At 37.9% G+C, this 23,293-nt stretch overlaps 1 protein-coding gene across 2 annotated transcripts in view; it reads left to right on the forward strand.

The window, feature by feature from the left end:
- Positions 1–1,478: 1,478 nt before the first annotated feature.
- Positions 1,479–23,293, forward strand: part of LOC132117545 (dihydropyrimidinase-related protein 3) — a 23,978-nt gene continuing 2,163 nt past the window's right edge. Inside the window, exons 1-13 of one of the 2 annotated variants that reach the window (XM_059526899.1) lie at positions 1,479–1,620; positions 5,877–5,965; positions 6,721–6,905; positions 8,545–8,709; positions 9,750–9,811; positions 10,163–10,243; positions 11,096–11,164; positions 11,468–11,588; positions 12,942–13,098; positions 14,564–14,705; positions 15,836–16,006; positions 19,218–19,397; positions 22,846–23,002. In XM_059526899.1, coding sequence (XP_059382882.1) covers positions 1,582–1,620; positions 5,877–5,965; positions 6,721–6,905; positions 8,545–8,709; positions 9,750–9,811; positions 10,163–10,243; positions 11,096–11,164; positions 11,468–11,588; positions 12,942–13,098; positions 14,564–14,705; positions 15,836–16,006; positions 19,218–19,397; positions 22,846–23,002 — 1,618 coding nt within the window. In that variant the 5' untranslated portion in view covers positions 1,479–1,581. Of the gene's footprint in view, positions 1,621–5,834; positions 5,966–6,720; positions 6,906–8,544; positions 8,710–9,749; positions 9,812–10,162; positions 10,244–11,095; positions 11,165–11,467; positions 11,589–12,941; positions 13,099–14,563; positions 14,706–15,835; positions 16,007–19,217; positions 19,398–22,845; positions 23,003–23,293 lie in introns of those variants that run through there. The other variant, XM_059526898.1, reaches the window with a different exon arrangement.

Genomic DNA, 23,293 nt, shown 5'->3' on the forward strand with positions numbered 1-23,293 from the left:
ACTGTGACGCTCCCAGTATAGTCCTTGATTAGGAAAGTCTTTGCCCACTGGTAAACATGCACTTTCCCAGCAGATAAACTAGACAGCATTCTCTCTCTGCATCTGCTCTGTGAACACACTCCAGTCACTGGATTCAGTCTTAGAGACAGTGAAGCAGCTTTGTAGAGACTTTATAGGATTGTAGGAGACTTATTTTAAAAACTCCTTTGTGAGAAAGAAGTGCATTTAATTGTATTGAACAGGCACTTGAAGTGTACTTCAAACCTTAAAACTATATTAAAAAACTGTACATGCAGATCATATAATATTAATGATTTTATTATAAATGATTGTTTTCACAATATTTTGTTGTGTTTTGAAAGCTGTACACTTAGTGAGTTAAATACCATATTAAAGCAAATGTAAACTACTTAATTTGTATTTTTAACTCTTTTATTCAGTATTGGATTTACAGTAATATTTTAAATGCACTAAACTGCAGCTTCATTGATACAAATATTTAATTAGAAATCTATTTAAATACATTAGCCTACATTTCGGTAAATTTGAGTTTGCCATAGCTGCCTACATTTAACATTTAACTTTGTCCATATTTCACTTTAAACGTATTGAAATCATGCATTTATTGTATAAATGTGAACTATGATATGTTTTCGTTGAATTCTGGCATTCAGTTAAGTGTCTGAAAACATTACATTCAATTCACACTTCCACAATATTATAATTATTATTATTATTGCATTATTATTAATAATATGTATTATTGTTAAGTGTATTATTATTTAGATACATAATAAATAGGCCTACATTAAAAAAAGAAGTAGTGGGGAAGTAGGGCTATTTCTTTTTCAAAGGGTTTTGCAAATCAGATTTATTTTGTTAATTTATCCTAGTTGTCAGTAAGCATTTGACATTAAGTGCCACTGTTTCCACAGGTTAGTGAAAATATGTAAACTAAACAAAAATATTTAACTATTTATATCTCTACTTGACACCAGCGTTTACATGCAATTGATATCCGATTCATTAACAAATGATTCTTTGGAGTCGGTTCTTTGAAATGAACCCGGTTCATACATCGTTCTCAAAGTAATAAAGGTGGAGTTTGTTGATATCCGGGTGAAGAAAGTAGCACAAATCATTACAGTTATTATCCTTTTACTGTTATGGATAAAAATAATGCGATTTTTACAAAATCAATATCCTTCTACTTATCCGATCCTTCTCGCTCTGTTATTAACTTGCAGTAGCCGTGATAATCAGTGAGCTTTTATTATTAGCTTTTACTGTGGCTACTGTAACAGTGTAAGAGATGGTCCAAATACATTCAGATTACTTGAAAATATAACAAAGATTAAAGAATAAAGAAAATATGAATCATCTTTCGAACCGGTTCAGTATCAAGAGCTGTTCGAGAGAACCGATTCGAATAAATGAGTGTTGTTGGCGCCGCCTGGTGGCTAGAGTCCCACACGACTCCCGGCTGGACATGGAGGGAGGAGCCCAGCAGAACAGACGATCAAGTCCAGTGTGCGCAACCACTAACAGAATAAAGACATCTGCATCAACCGAGATCCAACCATGTCTTACCAGGGCAAAAAGAATATCCCAAAGATCACTGTAAGTTCATGCATTTATATTCATATTTGAAAGCATATTTTCTGGAGTGGGCTAGATAGATAGTGTAGGTTTGTGGCCAGGAGTGAATGTCAGGAGAATCTTGTGTTGAACTGATAGTGAGGAGCTGAGACTGATTCCAGTTCAGATGTGTTTTTTGGAAAAAGCATATTCAAAGTGCAATGCCTAAATCATTAAGTCACCGTGGTTGTGTTTTTATCATTATACTGATTCCTACAGTCTTTTATAGAGAGAAAGGAAATGTTGTGCTGAGTCTGAGCCGGTGTATACTGCAGCAAGAAAATCACGCCCATGACTGAGCCTGCTTCACTGCCAGCATCCAGCAGCACACAATGACCTCAGGCTGATTTTAGAGAGATGTTTGTAAAGCTCGAGTGCGTGTGCATGGGTCTTCGAGAGGTTTTTCTAATCATTTGCAGTGCAGTGTATTGGTTTTTACAGTGATGTTCTTTGTCTCGGAGATCCTCGCGGTGCTGATGCTGTTGTTAGACTGCGCACAGCTTATTATTTTCTCTTTAGTATTTTGATTTTGAAAAGACGTGTGCAAAATGTGCCAGAATCGCGCAAGAGATTGATATGTTTGAATGCGTTTCTCCGGTGTGTGCTGTATTGTGCGGAGAGGCGAGGTGTGGTTCTCTCTTTCTCTGGACATCAGGGACTTACTCTAAAGAGCCATCCATCTCTGCACATTAGCATCAGGCCTGCAGACCTGTCTGAATGCACAGTGCTGTTTGCTCCTCTGCCCCAGTTAAATACTTACAAGATATTATATATTTAAAACTTGCTGCTTTCCAAAGTGAATGAGATTGCTTTTTCTCAAAGTCAAATTTCTGGTAAAAACCCTCTGGTATGCTTTTGTGAGAAATAATTTTCATGTTTTATTTTATTTTTATTTTTGTATTGTTTTGCAGGTTTGAATCAACCAATCACATGCATGACAAATTAGAATCCATATTTTAGTCTATAAGCCTTTCACGAGTTTGCACGTACTTTTTTGATTGACAGGAACTAATGAGCTCTGATCAATGGCTGTTTTTAAAGGGGCCGTATGATGTTGCTAAAAAGAACATTATTTTGTGTATTTGGTGTAATGTAATGTGTTTATGTGGTTTAAGGTTCAAAAACACATACTGTACATTATTGTTTCTCCTCTATGCCCCGCCTCCTGAAACGCATATATTTTACATAGCTCATCGATCTGAAAAGCAAGGTGTGCTCTGATTGGCCAGCTATCCAGTGCGTTGTGATTGGCTGAATACCTCAAGCGTGTGAAGGAAATGTTACACCCCTCACCATACTGTGATGTGTGTCCCAGAGCGATGAGATAAAACCAATAAAAACCATTACAAACGAGGCATTTGTTGCATCCAGTGGGGACATAATTACTGATTATAATAAGAGCTACACAAAATTGTTGATTATTCCCTGCGATTATTAATTACGATTATCACAATTTACATTGGATGATGTTAAAAATACCATTGTTTGATGCAACGGCATGCTGTGTTTTTATATGAAAATAAACAAGCTCGAACTGAAAAACTTTTTAGTGCTTTTCAATAATATTAAACGTCAAATGACAAATACACATTGGATTGGTTTCTTCTTTAAATTATAAAAAAAGTTAAAATACGAATGGTTTTATAATGTTATAAACTAAAACGATGGAAAAAACCCATAAGATAACATGTAGAAAGAAAAAAAAACCTATATTAAGCGTGCAGAATAACGTACAGTAAGTGGACTTTGAACGATTTATTGCTGCTTTGAACGATTACGTAATTGTGGCATCCATAATTGTAATCGCGATTAGAAATTCGATTAATTGTGCAGCCTTAATTATAATGACTTATATTGTCTTTTTACATGTGTTGTGTATCGCACCGCATAAACATAAAACCATAGTCATAGTGCGTCATACATATGGTGCGATATGATTAATGTAGTATATTACTTTAGGATTGGAATGAAATGTAAAAGAAGACATCGATGTTATCGTAATACCAAAAATATTTCTATTATTACAGATGTGGCAATGGAAAAAGCTGTTATGAATACCAACATGGATCTAGTTCCTATAACCTCAGCACAGGTTTTCACAAATGAATTTTGACTTCCAAAAGACTGAAGTAAATATTCTACGTTCGAGATTATTGTTGGTTCAAAGTCACCTTTTAGTCAATCTGTCTGTTTTTAACCCAAACTATGCCATGTTGCTTATAGGATTTGTGCAGAACCAAGGAGATTTAACATGCAAGGCCTTGGGGGATTTCATCCTAAATTGTACAAAATATTAATTAAGTTTGTGCAAAGGATGGGAGTCTGTCACAAAATGTGCTTCCAATCGCAGAAATAAGGTACAGTTCAGCCTTTCTATGGGAGACCGAATCAATAGCATATTCATAAGTGTGTTCTTGCTTCAGTTCATCATGAAGAAAAGTAGTTATTATTACAGTTAAAACTAAAGTTATTTTCATTTGGGATTGGAATTGGTTTTATAGTCGATACAGCAAAGGAGGATGATCGCTGGAAGTCGTGTTCAGTTGCACGTTTGCTTGGTTTATTATAAAAAGATTTGAATCCAGTCATTATGTATGCATTAGACCACTAGACCTGGAAGACCTGTTACTTGTGTCCCCTCAAAACACAACCTAGGAGCATGACTCCCCTGACTATAACATCCCAGATAACTCAGCCGTGAGTGTAACAGAGGCTGGTCATCATGTCGATGGATGAGCTCCAGTGTTTCGACTGCTATGTTGGCAGAAAAGAAGAAACTCTCATGAGCGGATGGTAAATATTTTGCTCACCAGGCAACAAGGCTGCAGCTCTGGATGCATACAGAGAGGTTTTCTAACGGTTAATGCTCCACGCCTTAATGTCCTCTGGCTCTGTGTTCTTTGGCTGTGTCTTCCCATTAACAAATGACTGCACTGTTTGCGTGCACGGCTTAGAGTGGACTCTGGCATTCGTCTAACTGTCTGTCTGTCAAAGTAATACACTTTCTGTACATTTAGGCCTACATCCTTGCTTTATCAGCATCAACCTGCATTTATACAAACATGCATTTATTCAAATGAATCATGTACGAATCATGTTCTTTAGATTTAAGGTGCACCTATTCTTGTAGTTTCACTCTGGATTTATATAACAAGCATTACTGAACGATTAGTTCTGTGCTGTTTTTATGTGTCACTTTGTATCTACGCAGAGCAACCTGTGCATTGTAAAAGCACTCTTTTGCATGATTTGGAGTGCTTTCTTGTGGTTTCAAGACACGGAATGTTTCTTGTCAAGTTGTCTTTGTTCAAATAATGACGAGACGGTTCCCTGCTGAGGCTTACGTCTTCTTTCGAGTTCTCAGGTGATGTGCTGTTATGAAGTGTTTCGGGTGATTTTGACCCTAAGTTGAAGTGATGCATGGAGCTACAGCAGCAAACCTCATGTAGTGACTGAATTTGAAATAGCAGGACTTTAAATTTACTTTAAACTGTAAATTGTGTAGTGACGGAAATCAGTTTTGAATGTCTTGGTAATGTTTAATTTGAAGGCTTTTTATGCAATAGTAACAATCTGCGCCCTTCAAGTCAAGCCAAATCCATAATGAAGTGAAGTGAAGTGAAGTGAGTGTGAGTGAATAATGCACATTGTTTCAAAGCAGCTTTATTATGATCTAAATGTTTCAGATTTCTTAATAACCTCTCACTTCTCACAGCTGCGTTTAGCAGATTAGAGCTGGGTCATAATATAGTTTTGCAACAATGCAAGCAATCGAGCAGTTGAGATTTGAAATATAATGTGATTTAGCTCAATCATTTAGCCTGTGTTTTAAAGTTGCACTCGAGATTCCTGCTATATTGATTTTTATGCAATGTGTTTTTGATTCTTGTATTACATTGCATGTTTTATTACACTACTGGCACATCACAGTAATTGATAATAAAATCTGCTGTTGATTATGTAGCTATTCATTTTTATGTTTCACCAGTTGCTGGAGCCTTAAATTAAATGATATCTGTTTGCATCCAGTCCATAAATTCTCAAAAATGAGAACAGTTTCTAGAGTAAATTGTTGTAGAAAAGCAATCTTTGCAGCAATGTGTAGAACTTGTGACTGCATGCACATGCAAGTTGCATTAAAACCATCTTCATTTTTGCAATCTAAACAAAAGTATGAAAATGTTTTTGCAGTCTAAATGATCTCTCTCTCTCTCTCTCTCTCTCTCATGTTTTCTCAGAGTGAGAGGCTCCTGATTAAAGGTGGTCGGATTGTGAACGATGACCAGTCCTTCTTTGCAGACATCTATATGGAGGACGGAGTCATCAAGTAAGCTGCGTTCAGATACAGTACAGCCACACTGGATCTAAATACAGCTTCTTGTCCATTAAAAAAAAGAGTTCAATCAAAACGTCGTAACTCAAAAATACAGTGTGTACTGTATGTGTTAAATTAAAAAGCTTTTTTGAAAACAATAAAACAAGTATTTTACATGCATTATATATCATTTTTACACTAAGAAGAGTTATACAACTGTTATACAATCCTCAATCAATTCACATTTATTCTAGGGGTGTAAATCATGATACGATACGATATCGATATCCAAAAAATAATACGATACGATTATGATTTGATCCGATACAGGAGTATATCGATTGATATATCGATATTTTGATATTATATATCTATTTTAAACAACCGTCTTTATTTTTTAGACATGTGCGCTGAAAACTTCTGTTCCGCCAACAATCCCGAGCATTTTTATACTTCACCTTGTGCATTCGGGCAGAGGAACTCCTTATATCAAGTCTAGATACATGAGTTTCAGCGAGGAATGCACCCGTTGGCGATAATGCATAGACGGATATTATGTGAAAATGTGGACAGTTCAGAATGGTGCCTGTACTTTATATTTATACTACAGATATCGATATTTTGTATGTGGCATCGATGCATTGTATCGTCAGACATCGTATCGATGTATCGATCCATATCGATGAATCGTTACACCCCTAATTTATACCAAAGTGTAGAAAATTTTAAATCGACTTTCTGAGTTACTGTCTTCTGTCAACTTGAAGGCAAATTGGAGACAACCTGATAGTCCCAGGAGGGGTGAAGACCATTGAGGCCGATGGGAAGATGGTGATCCCTGGAGGAATTGACATCCACACACACCTACAGATGCCCTTCAGGGGGATGAACACTGTGGATGACTTCTCTCAGGGCACCAAGGCTGCTCTCGCTGGAGGAACCACCATGATCGGTGAGGTCTGACTAAGACTGCCATGTTTATCTGCTGCTAATTTACTCAACCTCTGGCTCTCCAAGATGTAGGTGTTCTTTAGCTATTGTCACGTGAGAGCCTAAAACATATCAGGCTAGACAAAACAAACCCGTTTGACTCCTGCTGATATTTTGAGGTCTTAAGAAGCGAAACGATCAGTCTGTGCAAGAAACTGCACATTAATTAGTCATTTAACTGGCAAAAATATGATTTAATATTGCTGAGTGAACCTAAGTGTCTTCATTTATACCACTAAAACTACAATGTTAATATGTTTTGCAGTGAAGCTGTAAGCTTCACAGAAGAAAGTGTGTGTGTGAATGAAAAGGGATAAACATTGACAACAATAGTAGGCTTCCGGTAACCACACAAAGCTCTTGTATGCAGCCCACGAGGACATTTTAGTTGAGTGGAAAGACAGTAGTCCTTTCGGACCGCTGCAGGCTACAGATGATGACGAAAAAGTGACAACAGCTGGTGTGTAAGAGTGGCTTGTTTTACAGTAATCACTGTGTTTACCAGGGACTGTTAGCACTGATACATTTTAGAGTAAAAATCCAGCTGTAGACGTCCCTTTGTTCCCAGAGGAAGTGTGTGCTAGATTATACATGCAGATAATATGGAGACAATGAAGAAGCAGTGAAATATTGAGAGACTCCTCACCGGATCTGATCGTATGTTCCTGGACTAATGGTCCGAAAATATTCAGTCTGATTCTGGGAAACACAATCTGATTCAAAAAGGATTTTACACACACATATATATAAACATTTTTTCATATTAATGAGTTGACCAACTTTGGATATCAAAATGAACAATGAATTAATACAACTGGATGAGGTACTAACTAAATATACAAAAATACAAGCAAATATAAACTAATAAAAGGTCAAAAGAAACACTTTACAAGCAATGAACACAAGGTAAGTATATTAAAGTTTTCCAGACAGTCAGGACAGTCAGTGAGGGATGCAAAAAAAGAACAAAGTTTTCAGAATTGATTCAAAAGAGCCTCGTGGTTCATCAAGGAATCTTTTTTTTCCTCCCACGCCAGAAAATACACTGAAGTTTTTATTGCAATTATATTTAAAGCAATGAATTAAATAAAATGTAAAATAAAATCAAGTTCCATTTACTCAATCATCAAGAAATAGCTTTATAGCTCCAATTTACACCAATTTAGTAAGTTATTCAACAAAATACGTGACCCTGGACCACAAAACCAGTCATAAGGGTCATTTTGAATTATCTCTTCATTGATGTGTGGTTTGTTAGGATCGAACAATATTTGTCTGAGATGCAACTATTTGTAAATCTGGAATCTGAGGGAGGAAAAAAATCTAAATATTGAGAAAATCATCTTTAAAGTTGTTCAGATGAAGTTCTTAGCAATGAATGTTACTAATGAAAATACATTTTTGATATATTTACAGTAGGAAATTTACAAAATATTTAATGGAACATAATCTTTACTTCATATCCTAAAGATTTTTTTGACATACATTTTGACCCATACAATGTATTGTTGGCTATAGCTACAGATTTACCCCAGAGACTTCAGACTGCCAGGTCACAGATGAGCTGTGTGTGTGTGTGTGTGTGTGTGTGTGTCCTGCAGTGGATCATGTGATCCCGGAGCCGGGCTCTAGTCTGCTGGAGGCGTTCGAGCGCTGGCGAGAGTGGGCCGATGAGAAAGTGTGCTGTGATTACTCTCTGCATGTGGACATCACCCACTGGAGCGACGGCATCAAACAAGAGGTCCTGAGTCTCATTAAGGAGAGAGGTGGGAGATCTTTTACTATTACACTTTTTTAAGATTGCTTACACACCAGGGCGTAGCGTCTGGGTGTGCAGGTGCATATGGGCCGGCCCGAGCTGAGGGGGAACTATTAATTGAAACGAGGGAACGACTAGAGTCATGCACAGCCCTCAATTCAAGGCCCACAGCTGCTTTTGCAGCCATGAAAATAGTTCAGTTTTGGATAATATTTCTTTTAGTTTCTTTATTAAGTTCATGTTCACTTCATGCATTTCACAATTTTAATTAAAAATGTAACCTAGATAAATATGTGCCGTTATGTACATATCCAATCGTTTGTGTGGAGAGTGGAGGCTGAAACACTTCTTTCAAAGCTATTTCGACTCTTATGAAGATGGTGTTTTTGCACAGTTTTTGCACGTGGATATGACAGATGTGTTTTGTGATCGTTCAGTGTGCAGTGGAGCTCACTTGAGCTGCCGCAGTTTCACAGACTTGGGCTGAAGATTCGCTTTATAAGTGAATGGTTTCACTGAGTGTGCCTCAAGTACGACTTTTAGTGAAAAAAAATACAAAAGTAAGCCCTTGACCAAAGAGTTGAAGCATCTAGATAAAAAAAAAATTCTGAATTGTACAAAAATGGTCCAGCATACTAAAAAAAAACCATTTGAAGATAAAAATATAAGCAGTACAGTATCCCACAGGGAATGTGCTGTGATTTAACAAGTTATTTTTGGTCATTTGTACTATTTCTGACAGCGATGCTGCTTTATTACAGCTTAACATACACCTGAGCACAGAATCTGTTCTGCTGTGTATTACTACTAGTCTAAAAAACTGAAATTATTCCACATCTCTGGTCGTGATTCATCACTTTATATTATTAAATGTTTTTCCCCATGCATTCTGGTATTTTCTCCATTCTATTAATTCATGATGGACAAAATCCCCTCCCTAGTTTTTATGTTTGTTTTCTAGTTTGAGTATAAGATCATGGAAGTAAAGAATGGTTGTGAAAGCTGGCAGAGTTGATGTTTTCTGATTTATGTGTTGTGTCTCAATAGGAGTGAACTCTTTCCAGGTCTATATGGCCTATAAAGACCTCTATCAGATGAGCAACAGTGAGGTAAGCCCAAGAAATTATAGTTATCATTTATTTATGTATGCATTTTTTATGTTGATCTGATCTGACCCTTAAAAATTGCGTTTGTTGGTGATTTCTTTTTTTATTAAAAAATTCACAAATCTCTCCATTCACAGCATTTTACGTAGAAGAATTTAGCCATTTATTAATGATATATTGGTGCATATAAAAGTTCTAAGTACCAATATATAAATGTTATTCTGCCATTACCTAATTTGATGAAAAATGCCTTAATTTTCTATAAAAACAAGATTAGACTAGATTGATCTCATTGTTACAAAAAAGTCATTTTAAAGCGATTTTCTCTCTATTTTTCTATATGTGTATGAACAGCTTTATGAGATCTTCACATTCCTCGGAGAGCATGGAGGAATTGCACAGGTCCACGCTGAAAATGGAGAAATAATTGCTGAGGTATGTGAACCTTATGAATATTAAAGAGGTTATGAAATGGAGAATCAAAAGACGTCACCATTAATGTGTGTCTTCGGCGTATGGAGTCCATCGATCACAAGAGCCACACAAAAAACTTTGCAAGATTTAGAAACGAATCTCCTGTTGTGTATTTAAATATACTTGTTTGTACACAGTTATAACGATAGTTGCAATCTACAACATTTACAATATATTATCTTTAAATGTAATATCACATAAAACGCACTACAGTTAAAATTTTAATCCAGTACTTAACATGTGCTTTAGTACGTTAGTCAACATATGGAAATAAGTGTACTTCTTTAAAGCATAACAAAATATTACTAATCAATGAATTATTTCAAATGTACAGATTTTAATTTAAGATTTTTACAAAGTGCACTTATTAAAAGTTACTTTTTTAAAATCCCTTTTACTTAAGCGTGTTAAAAAAAATCTAGCCATTAAGATTAAATTGCACATAAGTGCTAGTCCTATTGCTGACGACTGCATTATTTTTAATATGCATCTGTTTACATAATCCGTCCCGTTCACGTGTTTTTATACTCGTGCTGAAGATGTGTAATAGTGCACAAAAAGCTGTAAAAACTCGTTAATGGCGGTGCAGCGTTGTCTTCTAAATGACAAGATAGCTCATCAACGGCGGGGAAAGAGTTAAAGAGCTGAACTTCCTGAAAAAATGTCGGTGTTCCTCAAAATAAATGATTACACAGTTTTCACGTCTTCTTTAATGACATTGTTCATGCACCACGTATGTTAAAAAAAGCACAAATAATACAAGGACAATGCAAAGAGTGACAGAAAAGCGACTCTGGTCTGTGTGTTGTTCAGGAGCAGAACCGTATGCTGGAGATGGGCATCACCGGACCCGAGGGACACGTTCTCAGCCGTCCAGAGGAGGTCAGAGAGCACAAACACAGCTGTATGCTCTTCTCTGTGGGGGTTTGGTAGTGCTAGAACATCACTGCAGGCCCTGCGAAATATTGGGTTCTCAATGCAAAACTCACAATAAGACACAGAACTTGTGTTAAATCAGTTGCATCAATCTGATTTCCTGTTGAAAATCGTCCTGCCTAACAGATTTAATTAATCTGGCAGGAGTCTACCAGTGATATTTTGCAGATAAGATGGCTTTCTTGAGGTCAGCCAAGAAAGTGGGGAGGGGACCTTTTGAGATGAATCTGTGTGTGTGTGTGTGTGTAGCTGGAGGCTGAAGCGGTGTTTCGAGCGGTCACTATTGCCAGTCAAACCAACTGTCCGCTCTACGTGACCCGTGTGATGAGCAAGAGCGCTGCTGACATCATCTCACAGGCCAGGAAAAAAGGTACACAATATCACATACATGTAGGTTCCTGGGAAACAAGGCGCAGAACACAATGAAATGTCTGCTAAAATAAGAAACCACAGCATGAGCACGTCAGCAGCGTAAGCTGAGCTTCACCAGATGTTGAGCAGTGTACACATCTCATCTGAGTTAAATAAACCTCTGTTGAGAGACACTCATCTTTGACATATATATTCATGACAGTAATTACCTTCAGTTGGATACAACTGTGTGGCATGTGTGTAAGTAACAGTTTAATTATTATAAATGCATTATTATTCATTTGTCATTATATGTTAGTTGTCAATGCATTATTTGCACTCTATGAAATGTTTATTTTATATGCACTTGCCGGTCTGTTGTAACGGTGCCATGATCCATCATTTTAAGAGCTCTTGCTGTTTAGTTACTGTAAATCATTCAGATGCAATGCTGTTGCTTTGGGAGACTTATACGGTGAGCTAACCACCAGATGCAACCCATATAAAATAACTATGATAAGAAGTATTTTTTTTTACAATTTAAGCATTGAGTGGCACAGATTTAGGAAGTGTCAATGTTAAATGGAAACTCAGACATTCTTGCTTGATACACAGTGCTCTGTGTATGGGTATTGATCAGTGTTTATATGTGATTAAAAACTGAAATTAAATCATATAAAGTGACAATGATGGTGAAAAAAACGTGTGAATGGACTTTCAAAGGAATAATCTTCCAGATTTAATTAAAAAAATATTAACATTTGTCTTTTGAAGATGCATGACAGTCTTATGGTTTTGGGAATGTTGTTAGTAAATGATTAAAAAATTCCTAGTTTTGGGCAAACTAATTATTTAAGAAAGTGTAGTGTGCAACAGTTTATGTCTCTGAAATGGTTGCTAGAGCATGCCAAAAATTGTGGTAAAATGTCTTACAATCTGTATTACGCTATTCATCAGTCTTCAATTGGGTGCTTTTAAAAAAGTCTTTAAAAGGGACACAAACCTGTGACGTTCTAGACTTTGCTTCTCCTTCTTTCTGACTTTCCAGAACGGAGACTAAAAGCTTTAAGTTTAATCCTCTCAATGCTTTTAATGAGTTTTTCAAAGGTCTTTGATTAATTTACTTGCTATGAGAAGCATCACTGGTGAATCTGCTCATACATAGGTTTAGGGTTTTGAACAAACCCTCACTCCTAGAATTCATCCCGCACCGTTTGTGCTCAGATCTTGGGATTTTTTGAGGAGAAGTGTGCGGGTACTTTTAACATTTGGATGCATGTCTTTTTGGCTGGAGGACACAGAAAACATATTGTAGGTTTACATTAAAGGTCATATCTAGAGCAGAAGATCATAGAGAACTGTTTATTTCTAGGTAACGTGGTTTTTGGCGAGCCGATCACGGCCAGTTTGGGAACCGATGGGACTCATTATTGGAGCAAGAACTGGGCAAAAGCAGCGTCTTTTGTGACCTCACCACCCCTCAGTCCTGACCCAACCACTCCAGACTACCTAAACACCCTGTTGGCCAGGTAACACAAGCATATCCTAAAATATTAGACATCATTTTACAATACAGTTCTGTCAGTTAGTTATTAATCGCTGGGTCTTTTAACTTATAGACTGCAAAACTATTGACTAGAAGTAATGGATGGATATTTGTAGTTTATTGTTAAATATTTAATTGATGAACTAGCCATCCATCCAAGGTGTATCTCTACTTATGGGATACACATTTTAATAATAATAATACTAATGTCAAAAACATTATTTTAGTATATCTGAATCATCCTAACTACATTAATGTTTACCACCAAAACTAATTCATATGGCTCAAAAAAGGTAGAAATATCCCTTTAGAGCACCACTTTAATACACTTCTGTAGTGTATGCACAAATGTATTAGTCATTGAATTATTCACTCAATTTGGTCATTAAATGATTCTCTCCGTTCAATCATTGAATGATTAGCTCAATTTATCATTGAAATATTCACATATTCACACACAGATTTGATCTTAGAGTTTGTATGCTGAAATCCACACCGACTTTCATATTGATAAAAAACGGTCTTTGACATCGAAAAGTGGTTTGTGGCAAGTCAGGGTATAAGCTGTCCGAAAAACAGATTGAATTTCGAATATTCGTCGAATTTAAAATAAAAATCATTTTAGGTGTGCGTTAAGGAGGCAGCCTTATCAGTGGATCAGTTGTTAATTACAAATATTATGGGGAAAAGAACATCAATGCAGAGATCTGGTTTACGCCAAAACTAAAACCAAGACGTTCACAAAGAACGCATAATTTGTCCAATTTCTTGAGGGACATCTATCAGCGTTGCACTTGCGTCTCGCACAAAAGCGTCCCTAGACTTTATGACTGGGTTGTTTCCCCATCCCACTGGAACTTGTGTTTTTAATTACAAATATACTCTGTGTGATTGGCTTTTGACCCTTTGTATTAAACTATGAATAAATACATGGTGCTGTTTTGTTTATAGTTGTTTAAGCAACTTAATTAATTATAATTGGTTTATAAACATTATTTCAAACATTATGCACTTTTTTCACAGATATGTTATCTTATGGCTTGAATAAATCTGCACTAGTAATATTTTGCTCGATACACCCTCTTGTGGTCTCAGGAGAGAGGCCAAACTTTTCTTGCCCCTAACTAAATTTTTTTTAAAAATTTGAATATAATTCGAATTTTGATAATATTAAAGTACAAAATTCTAATGTAGTTTTTCTGCAATATTGACAGCCCTAACATACACACATTTGAGAATTTATTGTAGGATCAATGTGGCACGGTTTCTACACAGTGTTTTATAAACGAGACACCTGATATACTTCATCTAAGGCTGTAGCATAGACCCTAACAATCTGACTTGTTATAGCTGTACTATTTACCATTTTAGGCTAGATACCATCAAGCTTTGTCTGTTACATAAACCGTACAGTCAGTGAAGTAGTGTGGTGTGTCTGTGTGTTTCAGTGGTGATCTGTCGGTGGTGGGCAGCGCTCACTGCACATTCTCTGTGGCTCAGAAGGCTATAGGGAAAGACGACTTCACTCAGATTCCCGAAGGAGTCAACGGAGCAGAGGAAAGGATGTCCATCATCTGGGACAAGGCTGTGGTGAGGATCACTGTAATCTGTATTTTTAGATCCACAAAATATAAAATATCTGAATATTTGCTCAATACATGAACTCTTTCCTCAGCATTGACAGAATTTTCCAGCTTTATACAGTAGGGGAAATTATTACAGATCTTCTAATAGAGTACTGAATCTCTGGAATCAAACCATAGACTGTAAAATAAGACGGCCAAAACGCTGTCATCTTGCACCAATGACATATACTGAAGCCTGAGTCTGTGCAGTATTGATTCATTTGGAGCATGAGTTTGCGCAGTAGTTATTGTGAAGTGGGGCCATTAAAGACCCAATCACAAGCTCACAATCATGACACCACACCCAATTTTTATACCATAAACCAAAATCAAACCTTATAGGATAATGAACGCTTGAACATATATCAGTGTGATAAGAACTGCCTAAAATGACAGAAACCCTTTAGGGAAATATTTATTTGAAGTGTAATTTGAATATTTAGTTTGCCTCACATCCCATTCATTTACATGGAGAGGGTGGGTTTATTCCCTATACTGCAGCCAGCTACCAGATGGCGATCAAAATGTTTTGGATTCACATTTCAGGATGTGTGCAACTCTCTTGGTGAAGCATCCACACAAACAAGCAATCACATATCATCAAACATAAAACAGCATATAAATAAAAATAGAGTAAGGTAACTGAATGAAATGCCAACCTAGGAAGTGGTCTAGGACTGGGAAGCTTTAGGAGTGTTGATGCAATCAATCTACTCAAGTCTACATTTTGATCATTGATCTGATTTTGGATGTAGCATTTGACAAATCCCGATTTTCTCAGCTTTTTGTTTAAAATGTTGCTTTTTTTCCATGCAACTTACCCATATTCAAGTGTTGATTAAAAAATAATGCATGAAGCTAGAATAAAACTGATTTTTTTGGTTTAAAAGCAGATTCATTCTTTTTTTTTTTTTACAAATTGCATGTTCAGATATTCATACAACAAAATGTTTGGGGGCCATGAAATCTGATAAAAGATTGTATTTGAAAATAGTGCCCTGAATCTTATAAACATTTCCTTCTTCTCATAAGTGCACCATTAAATCTCCAAAGCACTGTGTTTGATTCTCATTTGTCTGTTTTTCCTTTGCTCAGGTCACTGGTAAAATGGATGAGAACATGTTTGTCGCTGTGACAAGCACCAATGCTGCCAAGATCCTCAACCTTTATCCACGCAAGGGTCGGATAGCCGTGGGCTCCGACAGTGATCTGGTTATCTGGGACACAGACGCCGCCCGGACCATCACTGCTAAAACTCATCATTCTGTAAGTGCTCCTTGAATAAATCCAGTGATTGCACTATATACTCCCGTTTCAGAGGAACATCTAAACATAGAGTGGGAACTGAAGTGGCTGGCCTTCACTGACCTTCCAGTTCCTCTGAGCGGAAAAAGATGCTTCTAACTAATCAAACTGTGTGTTCATACAGGAACCCCTCGTAAATTAAAACCGCCATAAAAACAGGAGATATCTGACAATCAGAGTTTCCTTTTGTTGCCTTATTAAGTCTCAGCAGACCTTTATTATTGTAGGAATGTGTTAGTAAGTGAGAGAAGAAATGCAACTCTGCAAGCTTCACTTTTAATGAACCAACCACTTACCCACACATTTGTGCAACAGATATACAGTAAATATCATCTCATTTCATGCAGCTTTTTGAAGTTTGTCGTTACTTTTCAAATCACTTACATATTACAGTTTCAGTTATCAACTAGGGATTTGCGTAAAGAGTACATATTATGGAAATGATCAACTTTAAGTGCAAACTGAATGTAATGTTTCACTGTAAAACCCGACAAGTTAACTTAACTCAAATCGTTTGAGTGAACTGATTGCCTTGACTTTAAAACCCGACAATTAATCTTAACTCAAACGGTTTGAGTAAACAGATATCCTTAAGTTATGTTAACTCAAACCATTTGAGGAAACCGATTGCCTTAAACCATTTAAGTTTTAAAACTAACAGTTATAAGTACTCTGAACTTAATTCAGTTGAGTTCCCTGAAAGAAGATATACATTGCAATTAAGTAATTAAGTGATTAATTGAGTGATAATTGAGTTTAGTGATGAACACTTGCTGTTAACAAACAGAATTACTGAAGAAAAGAGAGAAAGGAAATACAGCTGACTTCAGACACAGCCTCACTCAAACCTGACAAGTTATGTTAACTCAAACCGTTTGAGGAAACCGATTGCCTTAAACCATTTGTTGAAAAAACTAAGAGTTATGAGTACTCTGAACTTAATTCAGTTGAGTTCACTGAAGGAAGATATACATTGCAAATAAGTCATTAAGTGGTTAACTGAGAGATAATTGTGAATTAGTGATGAACAGCTGCTGTTATTTCAGTTGATTTCATCTAAGGCTGTGTCTGAAGTCAGTTGTAGTAGTTCTTGTGTTTCTCTTTTCTTCAGTGATTCTGTTTGTTAACAGCAGCTGTTCATCACTAATTCACAATCAGCACTTAGTTAATCACTTAATTACTTGAATGCAAAGTTAAAAAACTTACATGGTTTAAATCAAGGCAATCTGTTTACTCAAACGGTTTGAGTTAAGTTAACTTGTCGGGTTTTACAGTGTTTCAGACACTTAACTGCATGTTACTTACAGTTAAATTTAAATGTACTAATTTACTATTGTTTACATTTATGTTTTAATGGTTTAAAAAAAACTCAGCAGCACAGAATGCCTCCTCTGTCATGTTGCCATCAAATAAAACACTTGTCACGCCCACTTACCTCTGTAAAGCTTGCAATGCTTGGATTTGAAACATTAAGATGTGCTTTATAAGTACCAATTAACAGCCAATATGCTAGTAATAAGCATGCTATTAAACAATTGTGAGAATTGTTCTCTAAACTAAAGTTTTACCAAGTCTTCATTCTTAAAGCTTTTCAAAGTTCTTTCAAGATTTCAAACAAGACTTTGCCAAGCCAACATCAAAGTTTGTTTACAGACTTTTCTCATCTAGTTACCATTGCAATGAAACCACAATTTGGACAATGACATTTACATTTATCCATTTAGCTGACGCTTTTATCCAAGGCAACTTACAATTGCTACATATGTCAGAGGTTGCACGCCTCTGGAGCAACTAGGGGTTAAGTGTCTTGCTCAGGGACACATTGGTGTCTCACAGTGGATTCGAACCCGGGTCTCTCACGCCAAAGACGTGTGTCTTATCCACTGCGCCAACACCACCCCAATGACAATCTTTGGGTCACAGTCCAATATAAGTCCTGAAGAAGCTGCAGTGAGTGGTTTATGAGTGTCCAGAGCTACAGATTGTAGATTCGACTGAGATGGGCCTGGAATTTCCTGAGCAGATTCTACAAAGGGCTCGTTTGAAAACCTTTGGGGAAAATAGTCAGCAGGACTGAGGCGCCGCCAAAATGACATCACAATTTCATTTCCTGTTCAGCCACTTCTTTAGAAGCCATTACACATCTAAACAGCGCTGGCTGCCATTGCTTTCAACTGTGGATAACATGGCGGATGTTTATTGATGGTTTATTCTGTGGCTCGGCATCCTTGGTTCCCGTGCTCTATGAAATCACCTAAAACATGACTTCATCACCTGCCAGAAAGCCTTGCGTTTGTGTTATTTTACATGAGCTTAAGCCCATGCCAGCGTCCTTGGCAGAAGTTGCATGTCATTTCCTGTTCTCGCACACAAAGGATGGACGAGCGCCAAATTTCTGTGGAAAGACAGTGGGACACCACTACAATTACGATATCCACCAGAGATGAAGAAATCAAAAAAATAAGGGAGTAGTAAACTAAACAGAAGTGATGCATTTCAGAGAAAGTGGTAACAAAAGACAGGATGCTGTGACTGTGAGAAAAAAAAATGAGGAAATGGAAGGATGTTTTTGTAATTCCTCTATCCAGCTGTTTGGCAAAGAGGTGAAGAATGAGAACGAGAGTGAATGAAGGAGGCCAGAGTCGTGTCTCAGTCTCCTGCATCTGATCTTCATTAGTGAGGAGTATCTCAATGCTCCTCTTTGCAGAAGCTCAAACTCAAAACGGCTGTTTGTGTCAATTTATGTTGCAAAGCACAGCAGCTCAATGTCATGTTGGACATTTTTGATTGTTTTATCTAATCTAAAAAAAAGGTATCACAGTTTGCATGAAAATATGAAGCAGCACAACTGTTTTCAACATCGGTAATAATAAAAAATGCTTCTTGAGCAGCAAATCATTATATTTTCATGATTTCTGAAGATCATGTGACACTGAAGACTGGAGTAATGATGCTGAAAATACAGCGGAGCATCACAGAAATAAATTACACTTTACTGCACTGTATGTGCACAATAACTGCACTGTATTAAATGGTTCATTTAAATGTATGTAATAGTTAAGGACAGTTTATAAAAAGTTGGTCCAAAAGAATTGCACAGCATTGGTCATTTTTGGGACACAGGTGTTCTGCACATGAGCTTTCTCAGCATGATGTTCTCGTGTTGTTCTAGGCAGCAGAGTATAATGTGTTCGAGGGGATGGAGCTGAGAGGTGCACCCATGCTGGTCGTCTGCCAGGGGAAGGTTGTTCTGGAGGACGGGAACCTGCACGCGACTCCTGGCACCGGACGTTTCATTCCCTGCTCCCCATATCCAGACTTCGCTTACAAACGTGTCAAAGCCAGGAAACAGGTACATGAAATCTCGAATGCAATGTAGTTAAAAGACATTATTTATTTTCCATTATTTTCCTCTCCCAGCACTCTGTCCACTGTTTGTATCAATACATAATGTCATATATTCACGAGGCAAAACCAAATGCCATCAAACGCATGCTTTACTGGTGTTCAGGTCACAGGCAGATTACATCACATCAACCACACGTGCAAATCACATCACGTGACTTAAATACCCTCTCCCCAAGCATAGGAACCAATGAATGCACATCATGAATTACACATTATCCCGATACACCACATTACCTCCCCCATTAAAACCCATACACCACATTCAAAAACACCACATTAGTTCAAATTCTCAATTTCTAAAACGCTGTGGCAATTTAATAGTCCGTTTAGAGCGACGCAGACCCACTGGACATGGAACCAGAGGTTCAGAAGGTATCTCAGAGTCAAATGTACCTACTGACGTTCCAGCAAATCCAGAATCTTGATCATTGGGGTCAGCATATTGAGCTTGATCATTGGGGTCAGCATATTGAGCTTGATCATTGGGGTCAGCATATTGAGCTTGATCATTGGGGTCAGCATATTGGGCTTGATCATTGGGGTCAGCATATTGAGCTTGATCATTGGGGTCAGCATATTGGGCTTGATCATTGGGGTCAGCATATTGGGCTTGATCATTGGGGTCAGCATATTGGGCTTGATCATTGGGGTCAGCATATTGGGCTTGATCATTGGGGTCAGCATATTGAGCAGTCTCCTTCTCATTCTGTGGCATTGGAATCTCTGAGGACGAAGTGTGTGGTCTCAGTTGGTCACCATGCCTTCTATACACAGTATCCGATATCGGATCACGTACCTTGTACGAAACAGGTTCTGTCTGTTGTGTAATCACTCCAGATAGCCACTTCGGATCTCCTCCCACTGTACTTCGCAGGAAAACAGAATCATCCACAGCAAAGGATCTCTCTCTTGCCCGATAATCATGTTGATTTTTCTGCAAATATTGTTTTCTGCGAACAGTTTCATGAATGTTTGGTTTCAGGAAGTCCAACCTGGTGCGAATGTGTCTCTTTAAAAATAAATCAGAAGGTGACTGACCTGTGGTACAATTAGGCGTTGTGCGATATCGCAATAAAAATAAAGATAGTCTATCATCAATGCACATTTGTTCATTAGACAATTTCTTCATACCCATCTTAAACGTCTGGACATATCTTTCTGCCAATCCATTGGTTGCTGGGTGTTTTGGTGCACTCCTGGTATGCAGGGGAAGTCGTGGCCTAATGGTTAGAGAGTCGGACTCCCAATCGAAAGGTTGTGAGTTCGAGTCCCGGGCCGGCAGGAATTGTGGGTGGGGGGAGTGCATGTACAGTTCTCTCTCCACCTTCAATACCACGACTTAGGTGCCCTTGAGCAAGGCATCGAACCCCCAACTGCTCCCCGGGTGCCGCAGCATAAATGGCTGCCCACTGCTCCGGGTGTGTGCTCACAGTGTGTGTGTGTGTGTGTTCACTGCTCTGTGTGTGTGCATTTCGGATGGGAGAGCATCCGAATGCAGAGCACAAATTCTGAGTATGGGTCACCATACTTGGCTGAATGTCACTTCACTTTAATACCATTCTGCTTCACAAATCTTTGGAATTCCTCAGAAGTAAAAGTAGTTGCATTGTCAGTCACTATTTGTTCAGGTAATCCATATGCAGCAAACAATCTCTTCAATCTGGTAATTGTAGCTTTAATGTCCTTTAGAGTGCCCAGCTCATCCTTAAAGACTTCACTATACTTGTCCAGCACTTCTTGAATAGACCCAGGCTGCTTAGCTTGACTCACAAATCGAATTATTTTCCAATTCAATTTTATTTTCTGGAGCCAGTTCCTACCACACAGGTTTGGACCATCCCCTTCTACTACAATTAGTGGTAACTCGTTCACTTGATCCTCATATTGTACAGTAGTTGTGAATTGACCCAATACTGGAATGCATTCACCGGTGTAGGTTTTTAACTTTACTCTAGCTTCCTCCAGTGGCACATGGGCAAACGATTGTTTATACACTTGTTGTGAAATGATGCTTACAGCCGCTCCTGTATCAATTTCCATCAATAAATCCTGCTGATTCACATTAAAATTCACTCGGAAAGGCTGTTTCTCAGTATCACTTAACATGGAAAACATTTCCAGCTCGGGCTCTTCAGCATACATATAAGCTGTTACTTTATGCTTGTTATGTTGTTCAGCAGATTTACTGTTGAGATGCGACTTCACTTTAACTTTACAAGCTCTCTTTATATGCCCAATCTTCCCACAATTGTGACATTTAGAATTTTTAAAATAACATTCCTGAGCATTATGTTTTTTTCCTTTACAACGATAGCATAATTGTCTCTGGTTATAAACAGTCTTCTCAGTTACCTTATGCACGTTTGCCGCTAAATCCTCTGTTCTCCTCAGTTGTTGCGTATCTCGAGCTGCGGTTTCCATGCTGAGAGCAATTTCAAATGCCCGGGCAAAAGTGAGTGTGTCTTCCGAAAGCAATCTTCGTTGACATGCTTCACTTTGGATTCCGCTAACAAAACGATCACGTAGAGACTCATCCAAACTTGCACCAAAGTCACACTTAGATGCACATTGTTTCAGTTCAGCAACATACTGGGACACAGTTTCATGGGGCTTTTGAACACAGCGCTGAAATCGGAAGCGTTCAGCTTTTATCAACGGCTTTGGTTCAAAATGGGCCTTAAGAATGTCCACAATTTCTTCAAACGTTTTATCCTTTGGCTTTGCAGGCTGAACCAGATTCCGTAGTAATCCATATGTGGACGCTCCCACAGCACTAAGCAAAGTCGCTACTTGCTTCGTATCATCCACGTCATTTGCCATCATGAACAATTCTGCTCGTTCAATATATGCAGACCAGGACTCATTTTCTGGTTTATACTCATCTAATCTTCCGATTTGCGCCATGTCCTCTCACATTTATCCTCGTCGCCAATTTATGTCATATATTCACGAGGCAAAACCAAATGCCATCAAACGCATGCTTTACTGGTGTTCAGGTCACAGGCAGATTACATCACATCAACCACACGTGCAAATCACATCACGTGACTTAAATATCCTCTCCCCAAGCATAGGAACCAATGAATGCACATCATGAATTACACATTATCCCGATACACCACACATAAAATCTCAAAAATATCTTGCTTACATTGTAAAAAATAGAGATGATTGACCGTCTCACCAATCTGTCAACCAAATCTGGAACCAGTTTTCAACACAACATGAAATTTACGATTTACTGGAGCACACAATTCCCAAAAACAACCCACATGAGGATAAACGCATACTTGGGATGTAATTGCAAACACTCAATCGTGCCTTTCTCTGTAAACGGTGCGCTGCACAATCCTGTATTGAACTGAAGTGCTGTGTTTGTGTTTCTCCTAAAGCTGGCCATTCTGAAGGCGGTCCCCCGAGGCATGTATGACGGCCCCGTGTCTGAATTCTCACCCATGTCGAGGGGCGGCACGCCGTCTGCCTCCACCCGTACCTCACCCACTAAAACCCCTGCTAGGAACCTCCACCAGTCCGGCTTCACACTGTCAGGTAACACAGGAAATTCATGTCTCATATTTATACAGCAGACTTCTTTCCGGCAAAATTATTGATGGGGATGATTTATGTGTCATGCACTTCTGGCATGAAGTAGTTCCTGTAGCTCAAATAAAAGATCATGGAGCTACGGTAGCAATGCCAGGATCATGGGTTTGATTCCCAGGGAATGCATGAACTGATCAACAAAAAAATATTGAATGCAATGTAATTTGTTCAGGATAAAAGCAAGTGTTAATCCATAATGTGCTTGTTTTTTTCGAGAGTGACAAGTTTAACAGCTTT

The sequence above is a fragment of the Carassius carassius genome, chromosome 36, assembly GCF_963082965.1.
Source record: "Carassius carassius chromosome 36, fCarCar2.1, whole genome shotgun sequence".
NCBI classification, from domain to species: domain Eukaryota; kingdom Metazoa; phylum Chordata; class Actinopteri; order Cypriniformes; family Cyprinidae; genus Carassius; species Carassius carassius.